At 40.9% G+C, this 22,787-nt stretch overlaps 1 protein-coding gene and 4 non-coding genes across 5 annotated transcripts; all 5 read right to left on the minus strand.

The window, feature by feature from the left end:
* Nucleotides 1-6,423: 6,423 nt before the first annotated feature.
* On the minus strand, nt 6,424-6,530 carry LOC116589591. The gene has a single exon (XR_004285357.1). It is a non-coding gene; the product is annotated as a U6 spliceosomal RNA (small nuclear RNA).
* A 4,490-nt stretch (nt 6,531-11,020) lies between these two features.
* RPS12 (ribosomal protein S12) lies at nt 11,021-13,778 on the minus strand. The gene is made up of 6 exons (XM_032339485.1): nt 13,672-13,778; nt 13,476-13,526; nt 13,194-13,310; nt 12,050-12,152; nt 11,519-11,620; nt 11,021-11,110 (listed from the first exon to the last, which is right to left on the minus strand). Exons 2-6 carry the CDS (start codon nt 13,487-13,489, stop codon nt 11,048-11,050), a joined length of 399 nt encoding a protein of 132 aa, XP_032195376.1. The 5' UTR covers nt 13,490-13,526; nt 13,672-13,778; the 3' UTR covers nt 11,021-11,047.
* Nucleotides 11,229-11,359, minus strand: LOC116589624. The gene has a single exon (XR_004285383.1). It is a non-coding gene; the product is annotated as a small nucleolar RNA SNORA33 (small nucleolar RNA).
* On the minus strand, nt 11,705-11,781 carry LOC116589627. Its single transcript, XR_004285386.1, has one exon. It is a non-coding gene; the product is annotated as a small nucleolar RNA SNORD100 (small nucleolar RNA).
* LOC116589611 lies at nt 12,893-12,965 on the minus strand. The gene has a single exon (XR_004285370.1). It is a non-coding gene; the product is annotated as a small nucleolar RNA SNORD101 (small nucleolar RNA).
* Nucleotides 13,779-22,787: the final 9,009 nt, after the last annotated feature.

Below are 22,787 nucleotides of genomic sequence, written 5' to 3' on the forward strand. Positions count from 1 at the left end.
GGTAATGATCCCAGGGTCCTGGGATGGAGTCCCACATTGGGCTGTCTGCTCCGCAGGGAGCCTGCTTCCTCTTCTCTCTCTCTCTGCCTGCATCTCTGCCTACTTGTGATCTCTCTCTGTCAAATAAATAAATAAAATCTTAAAAAGAAAAAGAAAATTGATTCTCTTCAACAATTCCAAACTTAGAAGCAGTGACATAGGAGAGAGTAGGTGGAAGACAAGTTAACATTGACAAATTAGTTTTATCTTGGAACTTTACCAAACTACAGAGTCAAGTAAGTGAATAAACTTCTCAAATTTTCTATTCTTTTTTCTTTAATTTTTGAAAAAGATTTTATTTATCTGACAGAGAGAGAGAGAGCACAAGCAGGGGGAGTAGCAGGTAGAGGGAGAATCAGACTCCCCACTGAGCAAGAAGCCTGCTGTGGGACTTTATTCCAGGACTCTGGGATCATGACCTGAGCTGAAGGCAGATGCTTAATCAACTGAATCACTCCAGACATCCCACAGATTTTCTTTTCATTGCTAATTTTTAGAATCTAAGAATGTACCCACCAGAGAGTTCCATATTTTCAAAAATTATTTTTTTCTTTTCCTCTTGTTGTTACCATAAACCATAAATACTGATGTGTTAATGCAATTGTCTCCCCAGATTTGTGTGGATAGGAACTGCATTCTGGGTTAGGATAAGAATCCAAGTCTCCTGCTCATAATTTAAAGAGATCCTTAGAAGATAGGCTCTTCTCTACAAACATCAGCAACATTCTGCCAACAGTGTATCAGAAGAATGGACACCTAATCCATGACCATTTTTTAAAGGGGAAGTCCAGTGCACCTGGGTGGTTAAGCATCTGCCTTTGGCTCAGGTCATGATTCTAGGGTCCTGGGATTGAGCCCTGCATCAGGCTTCCTGCTCAGTGGGGAGTTTGTTTCTTCCTCTGCCCTTCCCCCGCCCCGGCTCCTGCTCTCTCTCTCTCAAATAAATAACACAAACTTCTAAAAAAAAAAAAAATAAGAACAAAAGTCCAATTCTCCTACCTATCAACTATAGATGGTAATGTTCCTCTTTTAAAGTTATTTATAATTGCTTCTGAAAATTAAAACTAATATATTTATTTTTTTCCAGGTTATTTATTTTTATTATGTTTAATGGCAAGGCAAAGCCACTAGCTGTAACCTTTTGTAAAACACATCCTCAGTATTCACTTTGAGACAGGTTTTCTTCAAATCACTGTTTTCTGGACAAATAGCTCCCCTTATTTTTTTATTTTTTATTTTTTTAAAGATACATCTTTCGGGGCACCTGGGTGGCTTAATTGATTAAGCGGCTGCCTTCAGCTCAGGTCATGATCCCGGAGTCCTGGGGTCAAGCCCCTCCTTGGGCTGCTTACTCCGCAGGGAGTCTGCTTCTCTCTCTGCCTGCTGCTCCACCTGCTTGTGCTTTTTGTCTCTGACAAATAAATTTAAAATCTTAAAAATAAATAAAAATAAAGACAAGTCTTTGAACCTATTAGTTCACCTGTGTACTGAGCGCCCCGCAAAATTCTCTGTTGTAGATAACTAGTTCAGGAGACATCACTGCTCTGTATCATGTCATTGGCGTGGATAATAGGGAACAAGTGCAGATCAGGAGAATACTGCACAAACTCCGTGCAGAGCATTGCAAAAGGATGGCCCGTGGAAGCTGATGCACGTACATTTCAGTCTTGTATAAACACTCTTCCACATCTGTACATTCCTCTTGTGGGAGCCAACTAAATTGCCATCGTTAACTTTTTTTCAGGCTCTAAAAAGTGTTTATGGACTCAAAGTATGTTTGTGATTCTCATCACTGATATTTTTCACTTACACACATCAATTTACAAATATAATCTCTCTACATATATTAAGGACAGAATATTTTAATCTTCAACAAACTGACAAATCCTATAATCTCTTGGTTTATTCACACAGCCAAAGGCTTCTGGGGCATGTCCTAGGATATGGGACTCTGTGTTCTCAGCTGGAAAATGAGAGAATGAAACAAGACCATTTCTCAGGTCCTTCCATCTTAAAAATTTGGATTCTGACTGCAAGTAGAGTAGAGTGGGAAAAATCTTATCACTTCAGGCCTGAACTCCAGACCCAATTCCTATTGGGCAAGAAAGAGCATCGTCTCCAGAAATATAGGGAGAAAGTAGCAAGGTCACATTTTGGTCAGCCCACAGTTACTTCAAAACCATAACACAACCAATAATGGTAATAGAGCCAAGGTAGCTACTGATTGTCAGAAAATAATTTACCAAAATTGCTATGATTACTTTAGATGATAGTATTAAAGAATATCACTCATGTCATTGTGTAGAATACTAAAATTTCCTAAATTTTGTATCATTTAGCAATAAGCTAACTTTAGGAGGTGATCATGATAGGTATAATAGAAAAAAATTTTTTTTCACTAAAGTCTTAGATAGAGCCTGTAATTATGTAAGAGCCCCTTCCTGGTAGACCCTCTTCAAAGGACTCAAATCAAACATGAAGCAATTTGGGAACTGCCTACAATGACAAAAAGATAGAATAAAAGAAATGTCTGTTATTTCTTGGCACAGTTGTTTGACTCTCATTATCAAGGTATCAAGGCAATAAGCAAAGAATCAGAATTAGAAGGCCAAAAGGAACTGTTTGCATACCCACACACTCAACCCTACACAGGGGTTTTGTTTTGGTTCTATGTTATTCGTAAGTTGGGAAGATTTTGCTTGGTTATTTGTGCTCCAGTTTAATTCAAGCAATATAAATGTTATTAAATGTGTTTTTTTCCTTAGTAAGAGTTTGTATCTTTCATCCAAACTGGCTGTTAACCTCTAAATTCCAATGCCTTACAAGGACGATAGAGCTATCCTATATAGGTAGGATATAATTTTTTATTTTGCTGCTTAAAGAAAAATTTTTAGCATCCAAGCACAAGTTTGGGGATTGGCAATGATTATGAGCACTTTCATTTCAATAAACCGCCATTGCAGTTGAGACTATGACCACTAGGGGAAAAAACTACTGGAGTTCTAGCCGATACAAGAGAAATGGAACTGGTCAGCTGATCTGCAACTCATTTATAAGCAGTTTCAACTAATAATTTATAACATTAAGTGATTGCTGACCTTCCAAAATCAAAGGCAAATCTTGACATTCACTTTTTTTTTTTTTTGGACAGAGAGAGATCCCAAGCAGGTAGAGAGACAGGCAGAGAGAGAGAGGAAGCAGGCTCCCTGCTGAGCAGAGAGCTCCATGCTGGGCTCGATCCCAGGACCCTGGGATCATGACCTGAGTTGAAGGCAGAGGCTTTAACCCACTGAACTACCCAGGTGCCCTTCATTCATTTTTTTAACGAAGAAAATAATGTGGAATAAATAAATTCTTTCCACTAATTTATATGTAAATTATACATAAACATATACTTGTCTCCCTCCTGCTCCCTCCCTCTTTGCCTTTCTTTCTCCCTTTTTCCTCCCCCCCACTTCTTCTTTCATTCTCTCTCACTCTCTCTGTATCTGTCTCCCTACTCCTTGTTCCCTCTGTATAGGAGGAAGAATTTCCTCTGCCCTTCAAGGTCCTTTTAGCTGAACTCAGAATCAAATTAAAATAAGATTAACAAGAGAAAATAAAATTTCATTTCATATGTACAGGGAATCCACACAAAAACAGAAAGAAATTCTGGAGACAGGCAAAATGAGGTATGTATGTCATTCTGAACTAAGGAGAAAGGGGTAGGGAGTCAAAGGGAAGGAATGCAATTCACAGGAAGATGAAAAAGAGTGAATGTTTGGTAAAGGAATGTTTGTTGGGCCACTCAGAAACAACTGGACACCAAGGACCCTGATCAAACAGGCCTTGCTAGGCTCCTCCCTGTCTACTATACTTAGTTCCCATCATAATGTAGTTTTCTGTGGTGACAACTCTTTTTCTGGAGTCTAGATTCTTTTTGGGGGCACCTGGGTGGCTCAGTCAGTTGCCCGTCAGACTCTTGGTGTTGGCTCAAGTCATGATCCCACGATCAATCCCAAGGGGCTCGCTCTCAAAGCAGAGTTGACTTCAGATTCTTTCTCCCTCTCCTTTCCCCTCTGCAGTCTCTGCTCATTCTCTCTCTTTCTGCCCCCTCCCCCCACAAAACGAATAAAATCTTTTTCGATAAATGATAAATTCCTTTTAGACAGTTGTGCAGGAAGTAAAGAGCTTTCCCTGAATCTACTAGGTTCTGATTGCCTTTAACTCAAAATAATCTTCATGCCAAAGTGTCCCCTATTGGGACAGTCTGCCATTGGCCTCTACAACTCCCTCTCTCATTTTCTCTATCTTTTCCTCCCATTCTTCCTCTTCTTCTCTAACCCACATTCCCCCAGAAATACAGCTTGCTTTTAAAACATCACCATCATCTGCCACATATGAACTGAACACTTTCTTCCAAATTGCCATGACTAGAAAGTCCTGGGACACATCATTCAGGCAGGCTTCTGCTTCATTAAAGGAACCGTTCCCATTGTTCTCAAGTTGTGACAGGAGAAATGCACTCAGCAGTTTTACTAGAAGACCAATTCATTTCTTACCTGTTTAATTTTTACTGCCAGCCACATGATAGTTTCAGGCTGTCACTGAACATTAGCCACACCTACATCTGTCTTGCATTCTATTACCGGGCACTGCAGATGGCAGCCTCACTCTCTGGAATGCTCTGAATGAACCAGCTTCATGTGACAACAGTAGACCACGATCAAGGTCATAACAAGGATGATCTTTATGCCTTGATTACAGTTACTTAAAAATCTGAATAATTTACTATACATTGATTCCTCTCCGTTATAGAACTCCTAATTCTGCTTCTGCATTTCAGCATGGCTCATATTATGCATGTTACCATTTCCATGTTTCCTAGTAAAGTTTCTAGATTCTTTACATGACTGAAATTTAGAATATAAAATTTTTGAACTGGATGATATCAAAATGCAGCTTGTGGCATGGCCTGAGGTATAGTGAGCTCAGCTGTCTTCGAAAATGCGGCTTGTGGGGGTGGGGGAAGAAAAGGTTCTAACTGCTTCTTAAAAATTATACATGTAGTCCCTCCTGAAATAACAGCATAACTGCTTCACTTTATAAACCAAGTGTAGATAAGTACCCCCCAGCAAGACACAACATGCATCCACTTAGCAAAACATCTGCTGACCCCTGGAACTCACCAAGTATATCCAAGCGTTGAATCCAAAAGCAAACACGGGCCTTTAATTTGTAGCCTTTTGTATGTTAATATTTTATTTTCCCCTTCTGAATCTCATATTTATTTATTTATGTGCATTTTTTTCCTTTGAATCTGGTGGCAGCACTGTGAAATATCACAGGCCTTTCACTCAGTATTTTGCTAACAAGCCAACCAGGTACAAACAGGATTTTTATATCCATTTGTAAATTCTAGTTGGGGGCAGTTGAGTCGAGAGAAGGAAAAATAAAAAGACAAATACTACATTTGTGTAAGGTTTAATTCACATCACTTGTACAATACTGTGCTGTTGGCATGTGTCTTAATAAATAGGCTTCAAAAAGAAATTATTGCAATGTAAAAATAGTTTCACTGAATTCACGTGCTTTTTTTACTGTTCCCAGGTCTCAAAGTGGCTTTTAAAATGATTTTTCAGACTCTTAGAGCCTCTGTACCCCAGACTCTGTACCCCATACTGCGGTAGGATACATTTCCCCCCCCTGCTCCCTAGAGTGGAGCTGGAGTGAAGGGAGGTTGAGACAGCTTGGCACTGTGCTAGGCTAAAAGAGGCCCAGCTTGAGAGATTCACTGTTGTTGCCAGAAAAAAAAGGAACATGAGAAATTCAAGTGTCAAAAGAGGCTGGGGAGCTTAAGCCTGAGAAGAAAACCCACAAATTAACTAACTTACTAGATAGGCAGGTCAAATCTATTTATCCGACAGAAGATATCTGAGTGCCTACCACACCAAGCGCGCTATTCAAACATTGCATGGAACAAAGTCAATGCTTCCACGGAGAGAACAGTGTGGATTGTAATCTCCAAAATACATGTTACCTTAACACACTCCGGATTGTGCCCATTCCAAAATCGGCCTGCTCTGAAACCTTCTGGCCTTCAGATAGAAATCTACAGAAATCTCAGTGTAGTGGAAGAAAAGGAGTCCTACAGAAGCATACAAAACGGACCTAAACCCTTTTCTCTAGGAATGTGTTGCAGAGTTTCAATTTCTTAGTTGTATATAAAATAACCACGGTCACCTCTACTGACAGCCTCCCAGCACATAATGACACGACCTCACCAGCTTTGGATCCTGGATTTGGCATTAGGGCAAAAAGAAAATGTAACTAGAAGTAGTAAACTGAAGCCCAACAATCTTACTTCAGCATGGGAGGAGAAGCTTTCCCTACGAGGGGACCTGCTACAGTTAGTGCTGCTTCACGAATCTGCATGTCCTCCTTGTGCAGAGGCTTAATCTAATCTTCTCTGCATTGTTCCAATTTTAGCGTACTGTGCTGTGGGAGGCAGAACTGTAGTTAAACGGGCTTTTCTGGCTTGTTTTTGGGTAAGTTCCCCACCAGGTTCCAGCTTCTTACTGCCCTCTGCTGGTTAAGCCTGACTTCAGCCTTCGTAAACCAGCCTTCCACCCAACTGCTATTCTACTAGATGAGTAAATAAATGCACTTGTTCACATTTTTTTAATTTTTTGTATTACTGGCACTTCATATTAACCCCGAGAGAGCCCTATACCATTCTCGTTTCTTTAAATTTTTTTACTACAAAAACAATACATATTGAAGAAAAAATAAGCAACATGTAAACCAAAATACCCACCTTTTCAAAACCACTGAAACCTTGATGTATGTCCTTATATTGGTGTTTTTTTCAAAATGTGGTCCTATTGTACATTTTGAATATTGCTTTAAAAGTGTATGAACAGGGACGCCTGGGTGGCTCAGGTCATGATCCCGGCGTCCTGGGATCGAGTCCTGCATCAGGCTCCTTGCTTGGCGGGGAGCCTGCTTCTCCCTCTGCCTCTGTCTGCCACTCTGTCTGCCTGTGCTCACTCTCGCTCCTCTCTCTCTGACAAATAAATGAAATCTTTAAAAAAAAAAAAAAAAAAAAAGTGTATGAACAGGGGCACCTGGGTGGCTCAGTGGGTTAGGCCTCTGCCTTTGGCTGTCAGGATTTTAGGGTCCTGGGATCGAGCCCCACATTGGGCTGTCTGCTCCGCAGTGAGCCTGCTTCCTCTTCTCTCTGCCTACTTGTGAGTTCGCTCTGTCAAATAAAATCTTTTAAAAAAATAAAAGTGTATGAACAGATGTCCTTCATACTGTTTTTTAGGCACCATAATATCCTATTCTGTAATCGTACATTTTACTTATTCTCCTACTTTAACCCCCCCAAAAAGTATGTTCTAATTGCCCTGTGATAAATATGTTAATAGCTATAATCATGGTTTCCTTTGCAATTGGGCCATAAATGTGTACTCTTCACCAAGGGCATTCTTAATTGATGCTGTAATTTTTCTCCTTTATCATCAAAAATGGGGAATTTTCCTTGGCAGGGCCACAGGATCATCACCAGTGCCTCCACAGGTGGAGGCATACTTCACAACCCAGTTTAGTTCAGAGACTTGAAAGAGATTTGAGTTTCTACCTGTAAAAGTACTTCTCTCTCTCCTGTCTGGCACTTGCCCTGTCTAAAGCCAATTTGTTGTGGAAATCAATTTAGGAATGCAGTGCTGATGGGGGACTATGGAGTCAAAGAACAAAAGCAGAATTCTCTTAAAAGATGCTTCATGCAAACCAGGAAAAAGCTGAGAAAATTGCCCCTTTTGTGTAAAGAATCCTCAGGATCCCCTTCCTCCTCATTTCTAAGACTTTCCAAGCAAAACCCAGATTGTAATGCAACTTCAATCAGTAAACTGTGGCTAAGTAGAACAGGGTTTGTTGACTGAAATACCTTACTGGTAATAAGAGTTTGAATTTAGGGGTGCTTGTGCTATTTGAAGCATAAGCCAGGTCCTTTTTTAAAAAAAGGACACCAAACCTTTTCTCCTCTGGGGAGTGAGCATCAGTCTGAATCCTTCTGAACACTCTTGATGCATTAACATGTAGCCTAAGTCCCAAATGCCTGACCACTCTCTGAAAGATTAATTTTCAACTTTGACTTCCAGGACCCCTTTGCCCCCAGCACCTTGCCCCAGCACTCACACTTCACCCAGCAGGTTCTCTGAGAGCCTGGTGGCCTCCATCTTCAACACCTCCTTAGCCAGGCCATGATGCCTCCACTGATCTTGCTGAAATTTACTGCCTCAATATTCTGGCTTGTGCATGGAGCTTTCGTGAACTGGGAGAGTCTTACCCTCTCAGCCTGTCCCATGACCCACCTGGAGTGATGAAAACTGTGATCTTATTTCTGTCGCTTTTGACTATCCATCCTCACCTTCTCTGTGGGCCTCAGGAGTACGTGGAGACATTAAAAGCTTATTTGAACAATCTCAAACTGCCTACACAATGATTCTGTTGCTTCTATAATCCAGTTGAAAATGAACAAATACCTGTTTTTAAGACACCAACTTAATACAACCCTGTTGTAAATCCACTATGGATGTCCTGGGGTTTTTTAAAAAAGCATTTAAAGTGGCTTACCAAAACCACATCTATCAGAAATTGTAGTATCAGGACCAAGCAAAAAATTTTAAAAAGCAAAAACAGGAGTTAAGGACAAGGAAAATTGATTCCTTGGAGTGGAGGTTTCTTACAGCTGAAATGAACAGGAACACCCAAGTCTCACTGACCACAGGAACAAGAAAACAGTATGAAGTGCTTGGCTCAGAGGACACCTACTTTGGCCTGGGCCCTTTAGCATGGATGAGCTCCCTTGTGAATTCCATATAAGCTATACAGCCAAATCCAAACCTAAGACTGATGTTACATTTGAACTGGGTTTTGAAGGTTGAGTAGACAGCCCAGTGGAGAAACCTACATTTCAGGCAGAGAGCTCAGTGTAACAACTCTGAGAGCAGCATGGATGTTTTAAATTCAAGGGAGTACTGACTCACAGCATTAGCTCATTGAGCAGCTACTACAGTCCGTGAAGTCTGATGGCTTAAACAAGGTGGGGGCGGGAGCAGAGGACTCCCGATACCTCTACCTTGAAAACTGAAGTAGATGTAAACACTCGGTGCAAAGCCTGATACACTAGATATTCAGTAACTACTTTCCTCTAACTGAAAACATTTTGAGAATCAAGCTCACTGGGAGATGTACAAAACTTGAGGCACACCAAAGTTGAGGTACAAGTGGGTGTTCATGGAGTGCCCCCTAAAGCACACCCTTTGCCTAGAGCTAAAACTCCGATTTAGAGAAAAAGGAAATCTGGAGAAGTTACAGAGCAGCCCCAGGAAGGCTAGACGGAAGTAAACAGGGCCACAGAACTCTGGTGCTAGTGTTAAGGGAGAAAGGGGCGTAAGAAGTGAAGTGTGGCAAAGTGCTCAAGTATGGATGAAACTCCTGAAAATCCAGGAGGTGAAGATGAAAAAGCTGTGAAGCTATTGAGTTTGACCATAAAAAGTCTCAGGGACCAGACTGACATTTTAGAGAAAGCAGTTGAGAAGATGTAAATCACCATCTTGAGTATTACGAACAGCCACAACAAAGTAGTAGAGATCTAGTAAAGGGCACAGTATTCCTTAGAGATCTGACCTGAGGGATCAGTGGATATGCAAATACCAAAAACACCTAATGCTGTCTTAGGTCAGTGAAGATACAGTTCAGCCAGTTTTCCCAAAATAGAAATGCCTAGTGCTATACTCAGCTATCCTCCCTAGCATGAGCTACAGAATTCCCAAACACCATCAAATCCCAAGAAAAAGTTGGAAGAAGGGTTTTGCTACTCCAACAGTGCCAGGTTAAGAGTGAATGACTCACAACTATTTGCCTCACAGATATTCATATGCACCAGAATTCAAAACAAAGAGAAGACTCCTTCCTTAGAAATAGCAGATAGCTTGGGTTGACATTTAATGGTGACAGATGAACCCCAAGGTACCATATCTAAGGGAACTATCCTTAAGGCTTTAGGACTACAGTAGCTCTAGGACTCTTGAAGCCATTCACTCCACCACAGCAGATACCATGCAGAGAACAAGCAGCCTTTAGTGATCCTAGAGGTTGCTACATTACCTAGAGGTGAATTTTATTGAAGGCTTAAAACCTATAAACTCCCAAAATGCAGAAAAATACTCACCATTGTACAAGCAAGCATTCAAAACCGATCTGGCTCCATTTTGCTTCATGTACCCACCTAACTATTCATCAGTACCAAAAAACTAGAGTAGAGAAATTCTAAGTAACCTTTAGCAGCAATTTATCAAGGACTTTGATTATAACATTTCCATTAATCCTACCTGGCTCACTAATTTCATGCTTGTACCAACTTGGTCCAGGCCTGAAATACATGGGTCATCACTGACTCTCTGGAGATTGAGACTTCGGCATAGAGAAGCATATCCTGCTTCTGCGCCTAAGACAGTACCAAGGGTTATAACCCACACCATGAACACCCTGTCTCTTCCAAAGGACATGTCCATTAAGCACTTTCTGTACATCCTGTACTTTGCATCCCACAGCCTAAATCCAATCCTGCCTACCTAGTATTTTCGATCAAATTGTTTGACTTCTTAAATCTGCTGTCAAGTTGCCAGAATGCAAAGTAACACCCACACTTGACTAGCCTCGGCCCATTTCTCTAGGTCCTAGGCGGTCTTGATGTTGTTACAAACAGCACACTTAACCCCTGGATGTCACATTCACTTTAAGGCTTTTGCTACTTAGGTCATCCTGTTCTCAGTTTTTAACAGTTTACTGACTGGTTAGAGTACGTTTTCATTTAGAAACCAGGAGGAAACAAACAGCATGTTTCTAGTTATTTTGCTAATTATACAAGGATTATCCTTTCTCTTGCTAAGAGACCTTATTCTAGTGCCCCCCCCCAATAAAAAAACAAACCAGGTGTGGAACAAGAGCTAAATTTATTTGTTCATTTCTTGCATTTGAAGTATTCCTCGATGACATCCTTCGCCTGAGACTCTTTGCCATAGTCCTAAAAGAATTTAAAAAAAAAAATCTTTAACATTTAGAAAACTCTTACCAAGTTGTTAGTACTGGTTTTGGCGAAGCTTTACAAAATTATTTCTGAAAATGTTTCCATCATTGCAATTTCTTATAGCCATTTTCAGGGACCTTAAAGACTTCAATGTCTTTAAGGCTCGTAACATGGCATTACTATTGCCAGCATTTTCTAAAATTTCTGCAGAAACACATTCAGGTAAGCAGATTAATTGGCTGGCTTAATTACAGCCTATTTTCCTTTTCTCAAAGGCAGAAAAGGACATCTTTTAAGTGTTCAAAAATCACACTTTTTTTTGACATTCCTCACAATTAAAAATTCTACACTGAATTATGCAGCTTCCCAGCACAACCTTCACCCCAGAGATAAATAATGACTTACCTTAACCACCACACAACTGCAACCAACCACTTTACGGGGTTTTCCCTCTCTGTCAATTTTACAGAGGCCTACCCACTCCCCTAGTTTCTTGTTGTCATCAACCTGTTTAGAGAAATTAAAAAAAAAAACAAAACCACCGTATTAGCAGACAATAATGCTACTGACAATAAATCAGCCCAAAAGGAAGCTGTAGTCAGATAGGGTGACATGGCAGTTTCCTCATGGCAATTCAGTAGAGGGAGCCAGTTGTCATCATGTACAGCATCAGATCACCTAAAAGCACTCTACCTCACTTCTATACCAACACCAAAATTACCAGTCAATTCTGCAGGAACAGAACATCTCTAACTAGCTTTACACAGTCCAAGGTATCAAGCCTATGTGATGTTTTTCACACCACCAGAACGCAAGGACACTTTCTTTACAAAATTTACTAACTGGATAAAACAGCATTAATACAGCTATAACCCTAACTGGCTCAATTTTCATTAGGCTAAAGCATCTGTAAATTCAGATAAATAAGTAACTTACCTTGATTAGGTTGATTTGGTGTTCAGCACAAAGGGCCTCCACCAACTTGACATACATAGGTTCATCACAGTTGGATGCAAGCACACAAAGATGGGCTTGGCGCCTGAAAGGCAAACCTGGTATAAGCTAAAACCCGGGTCTGAAACAGAACTTTACAAGAGTTACCTCTGCAATCATTACACTGGCCAAACACAAGCAACACCCACTGTACAACTACTGCAGTTCAAAACACCTAGCACAGTTCCAGTCACTGATAAAAATCAAGCCTCCAGTAACTCCCCCAAATACTAGTTTTATGAAGAAATTAGTTCACCATTTGTGGCCAAAGCACTATCATCCTTTCGTGCAAGCCACTGACACGTTCACAAACTACTGTAGTGAAACACAAACCACTGCTATTAGAATTGTTACCTGTTACCGGCCCAGAAAACTAGTATAGGCATCACTGCCGTTGTACAAGTAGTGCAGAGGGCTCACACCAGGACCAGAGGGGCTTCCAGCAAGTGCTATTTCCAGTGAACTCAAGTGACCAACCTACACCAAAGTGAGCTGAATGAACTTGTTTACTGCCCAAGAAATCTTAAAAGCCAATTAAAATTCAGCTCAAATGGTTAATACCTGCAGCTGCTTTGCCACTATAACCAGCCCAAGAAGAAACGGAGTTACAAAATCTCCATTATCTTTTTATTTCTACAGCCAGGACTTTCTCAAATTTCAAGTCCAGGTGCTTCTGCAACATTAGCCTGAAATTCCTTAATTTAACTTGATAGTTCCATTTTCGCTAACTGCCAAATGAGGATTCCTGATCAGTCCTTTAAGCGAAATTAACTCCACAACCTACAGGTTTGTCAGACTGTTATGTTTCACTCATAAGAAGAGTGAAGGGGTATCCGACAATTTAAGTCATCATTCAAACACTGTAGTCTTCCTCTAGTTATAAAATTACTCATTCTCATTCCAAACAGAAACTCACAAACTTGGCAGGCTATAGAGATCTGAGTTCTGATACCTTTTCCTAGGTTTCCTGCAGGACGGATGCCATTCAGAACTCTTGCGCTAACACCATGAACTTCTCGCTTTCTTCCCTCGGCTGCAGTTTTGTTCCGGTTCCAACAACCCACCGTACTGAGACTGATACACGTACTTGTCTAAGGCTTTGGCAGCTTCGCGAATTCCACGTGCTAGGCCATCGTGGATGAGGGCGGTCTTCAGCACCTCTTGTAAAGCAGTATTAACGTCCATTACACCTCCAGCAGCAATGCTGAAATGCAGCAAATAAACTCCAAACCATTAGTAAACTCCCCGAACGTCTAAAACCCTGGACTAAATAATCACAAGTCCTTAAGGCGCCGCGGCCTACCCTGACCCCACATCCCCCGCTCACTGCCCATTCCCTGCCGGCACCAAACCCCGAGGCTGGGCTCACCCTTCCTCGGCCATGGCGGTGGATTACGAGTGTAGCCGAATCTTGACTGCACTACAATAAAAAAAAAAAAAAAAAAAAAAGAAAGAGAAAAAAGAGAAAGCCAGGTAACTAAATATAAATAGCTCGGCCAAGGCCCAATTCCGGGCCAAAAGCAGTAAATGCACCACGGCCACCACCCCAACCTCGCTCAACTCACCCCTCGTCTCCGCCTCCGCGCGACTCGGCGGCGGCAGGGAAAGAGATCGTACGCGTCCGGATGACGGTATTTAAGGGCTTCCCAGGACCCCCCCCATGCGCATGTGCATTCCCGTTCATGAAAGAGGTGGCTCTGGTGGTGCCGGGCCTCGAGAATTTCTGTTTCCGGATTGAGGTGGTTCAGAGACGAGGGTATTCCTAGTCTTCTGGCTCTGAGCGGCCGGTCACTGACACACGCAACAGGCACCAACGCGGACAGCCTCACAGCGTCCTTTCCCGCCGGAGGCGTGGTCTACGCAGGCCCAGAGAGCTCGTTCTACGGAGCGCAAGAGGGGCCAAGCGCGCCTCTGTGCTGTCTCGTTAGGTCCCTGGACCCTCGCCTTCCTCGCTGAGTCCGTTTGTCACACTCCATTGTAGCTTCTTGTCGACCCCCACCAACTGGGCCTTCCTGCGAGGCACACTGTCCCGTCTCTTCTCAGCCATTCCAAATGTCTGCGAATGGGTTTTGTGGGTGATCCACATTTGTTGTGAAACGAAAGCCAGCACGTTTTCAACACTAAGCACATGGTAAAATTCCACGTTACCGGCGATATGTTGGTAGAATGCCACCTGAGGTGGTTGGTTACGGTTTCTAAATGTAGTTGGTTCTCATGAGGTTTTTTTTTTTTTCTTTTTCTAACTCTAGATTGTCCCCTAAACTCGTAATCCCGCGCAAATCGGGGTTCCGTAGGTGCCTTGGAAACGCCTACGGTGTGCCAGACTCCGGAACTGGGTCCGGAGTAATAGTGAGGAGAACGTGGTCTTTGAGAAATCTGGCCTTAATGTTGCCGTGCGGGACTGGCGGAGTTAGAAATGGAATCTGAGGACCCTAGAACTCTATGGCCAGAAGCAGCATTTTGAATTTTGCATTTATTGGCCATTCTCCTACCCCCGTCAAAACGCAAATATATGAAATACGGCCGCGCATTCTCCTTCTCAGTACGGTCTCTTTTTCTTTCTTTCTTCTTCTTCTTTTTTTTAGAACTTCCTCTCCTGTCAAGTCTCCAGGCCAGTCAGCAATTAGGCGTTTGTTAAGTGCCGGTACCGGGGATACAGTGACATGGACCGTGGATACAGTGAGTGCTGTGAAGAAAACAAAAATGAGTAACATGAGTGCGGGACGGAATTAACCAGAACAAGAGAGATATATTGGAATTTTAATAAATGTATATAGTTCGTTTTTACCATTTTGAATGCTTACAGATTTTCATTTTTAAAATGTGGAGCTTTTTCATTCGATTCATGACCCATCCTAAAAGGCTGCTCACTTATTTGTTGATTTAATTACCTATTGAACATTTGCGTTAAAAAAAAAAAAAGTTCCGGACCTTATAAAAATGAAATTTATTACTACCGCTCTCACGGTTGTGGTAGGATTAAGATTTAAACCCAAGATTAACATACTTAAACGCCACAGAGAAGGTACAAAGTGCATGGGGGTTAGAGAGTGGAGATGATGTGGAAAGATAAAGATGGATTTGTGGCAACATTTGAAATGGGAAAACAACAACAACAAATGAAAGGGTTCTAAACCGGGAGCATGAGAGAAAAGGAGAGGGTGTTCTAAGAGGAATAGAGAGTAAGGGCAAAGGCCCAGATGCCTCCTTGGCTTTTTTGGAAGTTATCATAGCACACTTGTATTTTCGAAAGAGAATGTGGAGGTTTCAGCAATTTCTAGTTACCTTGATAAAAGTTGATAAAAGTTAAGGTGCTAAGCATTAGATTTCATATTAGATTTCTCCCTCCACCCTCCAAAACAAATATTAGAGAGAAGGCAGAGAATTTGGTAAAAACTCAAGAAATGTAATAGGGGAAAATAATAATTTCCAAACAATGTATTTATACAGAGTGAAAACAATTAAGTACCTTTTTGCTTTTGTTGATTTCTCTCTTCTAGCAGCTGGTAGTCTGTTATGTAGATTCAAATATCATGGGCCTATGCCTTAATATTTCACCTTATAAATACCTTTTCTACTAGTTGTAAACCTCTTTCCTTAGAACCAAACCTATATATTTTTTTTGAAGTTCTAATACATAGCTGTTTCTAATCCTAGGAATGAACTTAAGGGACACAGTGGCGATTCAAGGATTCTTAATATAAATGTACTTAGTTCACTTGCTTAAGGTTACTTCCTCTCAATTTTAGATATTGCCAAAGGTTGAAGATAATATTACTTAGAGACTAAATGCCAAAGTCATTCTTATACCAGTAGATTATAATACTTATAGAAAGTACACAAATGTGCATCTAAAATACCCACGAAAGGTAAATTCTAAAGTTTGTTTTAGGAACAATAAATAACAGTAAGTAATTTTGTTTAGCACTTCCTATGTACCAACTAACGTGCTAAATTATTATGTTTTCTTCCTTGATTGTCCTTGAGACCTTACATGGTAGTGGTGGTATTAGCCTCATTTAACAAAGTAAAGGAATAAGCTTAGAGAGTTGCTCAAGATCACACAGCTAGTAAATGCAGAGCCTAAAACTGCAATATTTGAGCCCAGTATTTGCAGTATTTGAGCCCAGTGGACTTCAAAGCTTATGCTTCAACCCCTCATCCATTTGAATGATTGCCCAAATGTGAATGATCATAGAATTCAATAACTCTTCACATCTGATGTTGGGAACAATGCAACTGATTCTACTTCATTGTGCTAAAAAGCTGGGTAGATGGAGAAAGAAAATATTGCAGTTTTAGGCAGAAAAAGAGAATAGTAGAAATTTGCATTCCTTATCTAAGTAGATACCTTATTAGTTTGCTACAGCTTCCATAACAAAGTATCAAAACCTGGGTGACTTGGGGCACCTGGGTGGCTCAGTGGGTTAAAGCCTCTGCCTTCGGCTCAGGTTGTGATCCCGGGGTTCTGGGATAGAGCCCCGCATCGGGCTTTCTGCTCAGCGGGGAGCCTGCTTCCTCCTCTCTCTCTCCCTGCCTCTCTGCCTACTTGTAGATCTCTGTCTGTCAAATAAATAAATAAAAATCTTTAAAAAAAAAAAAAAAACCTGGGTGACTTAAACAACAAAGTTATTGACTCACAGTGCTGAAGGCAAGTAGTCTGAAATCATGGAGTCTGCAGGGTTGCTTCCTTTTAAGGCTGTGAGGGTGAATCTGCTCATTCTTTGCTCCTAAATTCTGGAGCTTTGCCAGAAATCTTGGTGTTCCTTGGCTGTGGAAGCATAATTCCATCTTCACATGGTGTTCTCCTTTTTTTCCTTTTTTATAGGGATACTAGTTATTCTTTTTTTTTTTTTTTTTTAAGATTTTGTTTATTTATCTGAAAGTGTGAAAGAGCACAAGCAGGATGAGAGAGAAGAGGAAGAGGGAGAAGCAGACTCTTGGCTGAGCAGGGAGGCCACTGACGGGATCTCAGATCATGACCAGAGCAGAAGGCAGATGCTTAACAGAGTGAATGACCCAGGCACCCCAGGGATACTAGTTACCTTGTATTAAGGGCCCACCCTACTCTAGTATGACCTCATCTTAACTAATTACATTTAAAACAACCCTCCAGATAGGGTCTTGATACGTGGTGCTAAGGTTAGGACTTGAACATATGTATTTCAGGGGAACACAATTTAGCCTAAAACAGATGTCAGAAGAAGAGATGTAGGACAGAATAAATGATAAAGAAGATCTTTGAGTTAAATTACAACAAGCTTACTTGAAAGACCAGAGCTGGGAAGAGAAGCTGAGCCAATGTCCATTAAAGACTTTATTTCTTTGAGTGATGGGGACCAGCGAGTTCAAATTTCAGCTCACTTTGTGGCCTTGAGCAAATTATTTTTCTGAGCCAGCAGAATTGATAATACTATAAAATTTTGTAAGGATTAAATGGGATGGTTATTTAAAGTGTTTACCACTCTACCTGTGGATGTAGTTATTTATCTTATAGAGAATTTGATATGACAATATATGGAGGGGTGTCTGGGTGGCTCAGTGGGTTTAGCACCCTTTGGCTCAGGTCATAATCCCAGGACCCTGGGATCAAGCCCCAGGGCTGCTCCTTGATCAGCAGGGAAACTGCTTCTCCCTCTCCCTCTGCCTGCCGCTCCTCCTGCTAGTGCACTCTCTCTTTCTCGCTGACAAATAAATAAATAAAATCTTAAAAAAAAAAAAAAAAAAGCAAGCAAGCAAGCAAATATTTGGAAAGGTTCTTAAGTATTACTTTCTCTTGCCTTAAACCGCCCAGCACTAAGTACAGTGATCTGCATATTGGAATAACTAGACTGATATGTACTGCGTGAACACATCATATTAAATAAGTTTAAAGAGGCAACTGGGGTGAGGGGTGGGTGCCTGCATGGCTCAGTGGGTTAAGCCTCTGCCTTCAGCTCAGGGTCCTGGAATAGAGCCCTGCATTTGGCTCTCTGCTTAGCAGGGAGCCTGCTTCTCACTCCCCAACCCCCACCTACTTGTGATCTCTCTCTGTGTCAAATAAATAAATAAAATCTTTTTAAAAAAAAATTAAGAGGCAACTGAATAGCTGACATACCTAAAAGAAAGCCATGTTGAAAACTACAGAACTAGAGTGAGATAAATCAACATCTCTTGTGAATTAGTGGGAGGTTTGGGGCATCCCAGAAAACCACGTTTAAAAGAAAACCATGTTTATGGTGCACTTGGGTGGCTCAGTGGGTTAAAGCCTCTGCCTTCGGCTCGGGTCATGATCCTGGGGTCCTGGGGTCCTGGGATCAAGCCCCGCATCGGGCTCTCTGCTCAGCGGGGAGCCTGCTTCCCTTCCTCTCTCTCTGCCTGCCTCTCTGCCTAATTGTGATTTCTGTCTGTCAAATAAATAAATAAAATCTTTAAAAAAAAAAAAAAAGTTTTAAATGTCCCTACCTTTGAGGATAGAAAATAAACTCAATCCATGGAAATGGGAGCTAAGAAATAGGAGAAAACTCAGGAAATATTATCCTGCTGTAGCCCAGGGTAATATAGGTCTAGTCTTGGCTTGTGTAGCATGTGGTTTTGAAAGATACTGCAGAAAATTTAGTTGTAGCTGAAGAGAGGTTTAGGCCAAAGAAGATAGAATCCTATTATATCAAGGGAAGAATCAAAGAAGAAAGAAAAGTTGGTAAGAGGGAAGAGAATGAAGAAAATAAGAAATGAGATGACTAAGAATGGAATAAATTAATAAAGACACGTGGTAGCTTGTAAAGTTAACATGTGAGGACTTTAATTGGAAAACCTAGTTTATTAAGGGGGAAATGGTTGTAGGAGAGAATGGGGCTAGATGATCAAAAAGCTGAGTATGAAGCCTATGTAAATAGTTTAATAGTTAATAGTTTATAGCTAATGGTTTTGTGTCATTCTCCTCTATCCATAAGTCTTTTTTTCAAATAAAGATTTTATTTATTTATTTGACAGAGAGCACAAGTGGGGGGAACAGCAGGCAGAGGGAGAAGCAGGCTCCCCTCTGAGCAAGGAGCCTGATGCAGGACTCAGTCTGAGGACCCTGGGATCATGACCTAAGCCAAAGGCAGCTGCTTAACTGCCTGAGCCACCCAGGCATCCCAAACGTCCCATAAGTTTTCTCAGTCCTTGTTGTTACTGCTACCAGATGCTCCCCAGAGCTCTTTGCGTGCTGTAGCTGCTTACTATAGCACAGATTCAGAATTGGTGGGGACTAAATATACTGAGGAAGATAATCAGAAGTAATAAAGATTTATGAATAAACTAATTATAAACCAGCAACATGGGTAATTTGTAAATGAAAAAGAGTAGTGACCAATAGAAGAAACCCTAAATTCACATTAAATGTATTCACTTGGGATACAAGGAGGACCTGAGTGTGTAGGGCTCAAGATCCCAGTGCTTCTTTCTCTAGACTAGATCCGTTGTTTTCTCTGTTACATTTCTTTTTTTTTTTTTTTTAAGATTTTATTTATTTATTTGACAGAGATCACAAGTAGGCAGAGAAGCAGGCAGAGAGAGAGGAGGAAGCAGGCTCCCTGCCTAGCAGAAAGCCCAATGCGGGGCTCAATCCCAGGACCCTGGGATCATGACCCCAGCGGAAGGCAGAAGCTTTAACTTACTGAGCCACACAGGCGCCCCACTGTGTTACATTTCTTTTGAATAATGGGTCCTGATGCTCTAAAAAGTGTTTGATAACTGCAGTTTTTATTAGAGAACAATTGGAATAAAACCAGGACCATTCTTGTCTTTAGAACTAGAGGTATATTAAAGAGAGAAAAACGTCCTAGTCACCTAACCAGTTCTAACCCCAAACAAAGAAGTTAAAGGGTAGACTGATGATCTAAGAATTCTTTATGTCGACTCCTCCTCTCTCTCATTTTCTGACTCTGTAGCCTTTGTCAAAATACTTCTAGTCTAATGATCCTCAAGTGCCTCGTCTGCAAAATGTAGTGGGGAATTGAATAAGATGCTCTTAAAGACTCTTTTGGTTTGGACATGCTATGCTATCATTTTGCAACAATAATTTTAACTTCTAGTAAATGCTGAATACTTATGCAATCTACTGTATTCATTTTTTTATATCATATGACTTCAGCACATGACACTGAATTATAACTGATGCCAACTTTCCTCCTGTGTATCCACGTTATAGATGATCTCTTAATTTGTAAATGACAGTTGTTGCTTTCTTTCTTTCTTTTTTTTTTTTTTAAGATTTTATTTATTTATTTGACAGGCAGAGACACAAGTAGGCAGAGAGGCAGGCAGAGAGAGAAGGGAAGCAGGCTCCCTGCTGAGCAGAGAGCCCAATGCAGGGCTTGATCCCAGGACCCTGGGATCATGACCTGAACTGAAGGCAGAGGCTTTAACCCACTGAGCTGCCCAGGCGCCCCAGTTGTTGCTTTCTTGTATTAGGATAAGAAAGCATGTTTATTGTAGAAAATTTGGATAATACTGTATCAATTATGGTTCTTTGCATACAACTGATTGATCTATGGCCAACATTTAAAAAAAAAAAAAAATGAAGGGCAGGTCATGATCTCAGAGTCCTGGGATCTAGCCCCGCATCGGGCTCCCTGCTCAGCAGGGAGCCTGCTTACCCCTCTCTTTCTGCCTGCCTCTCTGCCTACTTGTGTAAAATAAATAAATAAGATCTTTAAAAAAAAAAATGAATCGGGTCACTTGAGTGGCTCAGTCTTTTAAGCAGCTGCCTTCAGCCCAGGTCAAGATCCCAGGGTGCTGGGATCAAGCCACACATCTGGCTCTCTGCACAGCAAGGAGTCTGCTTCTTCCTCTCCCTTTGCTGCTCCCCCTGCTTGTGCTCTCTCCCTCTTTCAAATAAATAAATAAGTTAATAACTAAAATTACTCTACTAATAAGCTATTATATGGCTCAGAGGATTCAAGGGTTTGCTAGTAATCAGGTTTGAGCAATGGTAGGAACAGGATGTTCTAGGGATCTTGGTTACAGGAGCTCATGAAGTCTCATAAGGAAGGCAGTTCTTCTCAAACTAACTGACTATATGGAGATTGTTCACCCGATCCTGCGCATAATAAAATACAGCACAACTACTAGGAGCTTCTGCAAGATAAATCATCTTGCAGATAACAAATGTAAGCCTAAAAAATTTCAAACAACTACCTAAAGACTCTGAACAGTAACCAAAAATAGATAGAACTGGGGCATCAGGGTGAGGATGGTGGTCAACCCTTGAAAAAAGAATGGCAGTGGCTAACCTCCCATTTTTATGGCTTCTAGTATAAGGGCAGACCCCAGTCAGGGCCACATGGGGCAACTAATTGTTAAAATTTTGCTTTACTTCTTGGAGGACCAGAGGGCAGAGTTTAGAGCAACCACAGCTACTGGAAATGGAGGTTCGGGGGAAATCCCCGAAAAGGAGAGACTCTGAAAAAGGAAGACCACTATTCTAGGTATTAACTCTGTCTAAATGTCTGGCTTTTAAACTACACATACATGGGGCAGATTCTTAGGAATGTAGCCAAGGTTCAACAAATGCCCAGCAATTTCCTACGGGGGAAAAATATAAACTCTAAGTCGAGGCAGCTTAACTCTTGATGACATATTTTTAAAAATCAATATTATTTGAAAGAAAACAACAGAATCCGTGCAGTGTATTACTCTTGATGTCCTTGATAGGATATAAAATTATTATATATACTAAGAAACAGGGAAAAATGACTCTTACACAAGAGACAAGGTAATGTGGAAACTGAATCTAAAATAATCAAAATGTTTAAATTAGCAGAATCTTAAAGCAGCTATGAAAATGTGTGCAAGAATGTAAGAAAAAATAATTCTCATTTTGAATGAGCAAATAGGAAAAGCATAAATTATAAAGAGAAATCTGAAAATTTAAAAATAAAATGTGAGAAATTTATTGGAAGGCCTAGCAGTAGACTGAAGATGACAAAAGGACCAGTGAATTTTAAGCTAGATCAGTCTGAAATTATCCAATGTAAAGAACAGAGAAAAACTATTGAATTAAAAAAAGTGAATACAGCTGCAATTATCTGTGGGATTAAAAATCTAACATACATATAATTAAATGCATATTTCTAACATCTATGCAATTGGAGTGCCAGAAGGAGACAAAGAATGAGATAAGAAAAAAATATTTGAAAAAAATCATGTGCAAAAGCCTCCAAAATTTCATGAAACACATACATTTACAGATTCAAGAAGCTCGTTGAAGCCCAAGAAGTATAAATACAAATACAGAAGGAGGAGTTAAGATGATGGAGGAGTAGAAGGACCCTATGCTTGCCTCTTCCCTTGAACACAGTGAGATAATTATCAAATCATTCCGAACACCCAGGAAATCAATCTGAGGACTGAGAGAACTACCTGCAAAACTAGAGGGAGAAAAGAGGCCACATCATGGAAGGTAGAAGGCGCAGTGATGGGATTTGGGGGAGAAAAGAATGGTGGGTACTATAGAGAGGAGGGAGCCCTGATCACAGAGAGGAGAGAGAGAGAGAGAGAGAGCAGGAGTGAACAGGCACAGCATGTGCAGGATTGCACAAGAAAAGCACTTCCCCAAAACCATTGACTGGGAAAATGAGAGGGGCTGATTATAGCAAGTTTTTACAAGAAGCAGAGCTGAACGTCTGAAGTTTTAGAAGTCTGCATCATCACCAGG

The sequence above is a fragment of the Mustela erminea genome, chromosome 4, assembly GCF_009829155.1.
Source record: "Mustela erminea isolate mMusErm1 chromosome 4, mMusErm1.Pri, whole genome shotgun sequence".
Lineage (NCBI taxonomy): Eukaryota > Metazoa > Chordata > Mammalia > Carnivora > Mustelidae > Mustela > Mustela erminea.

Excerpts from the sequence above, each read along its gene's own strand:
- RPS12 (XM_032339485.1), bottom strand. Across the intron at positions 11,621-12,049 it reads ACCAAATCAACCTAATCAAG|GTTGATGACAACAAGAAACT; the intron begins GTAAGTTACTTA and ends TTCTCTAAACAG. Across the intron at positions 11,111-11,518 it reads GCAGTTGTGTGGTGGTTAAG|GACTATGGCAAAGAGTCTCA; the intron begins GTAAGTCATTAT and ends AAATTCTTTTAG.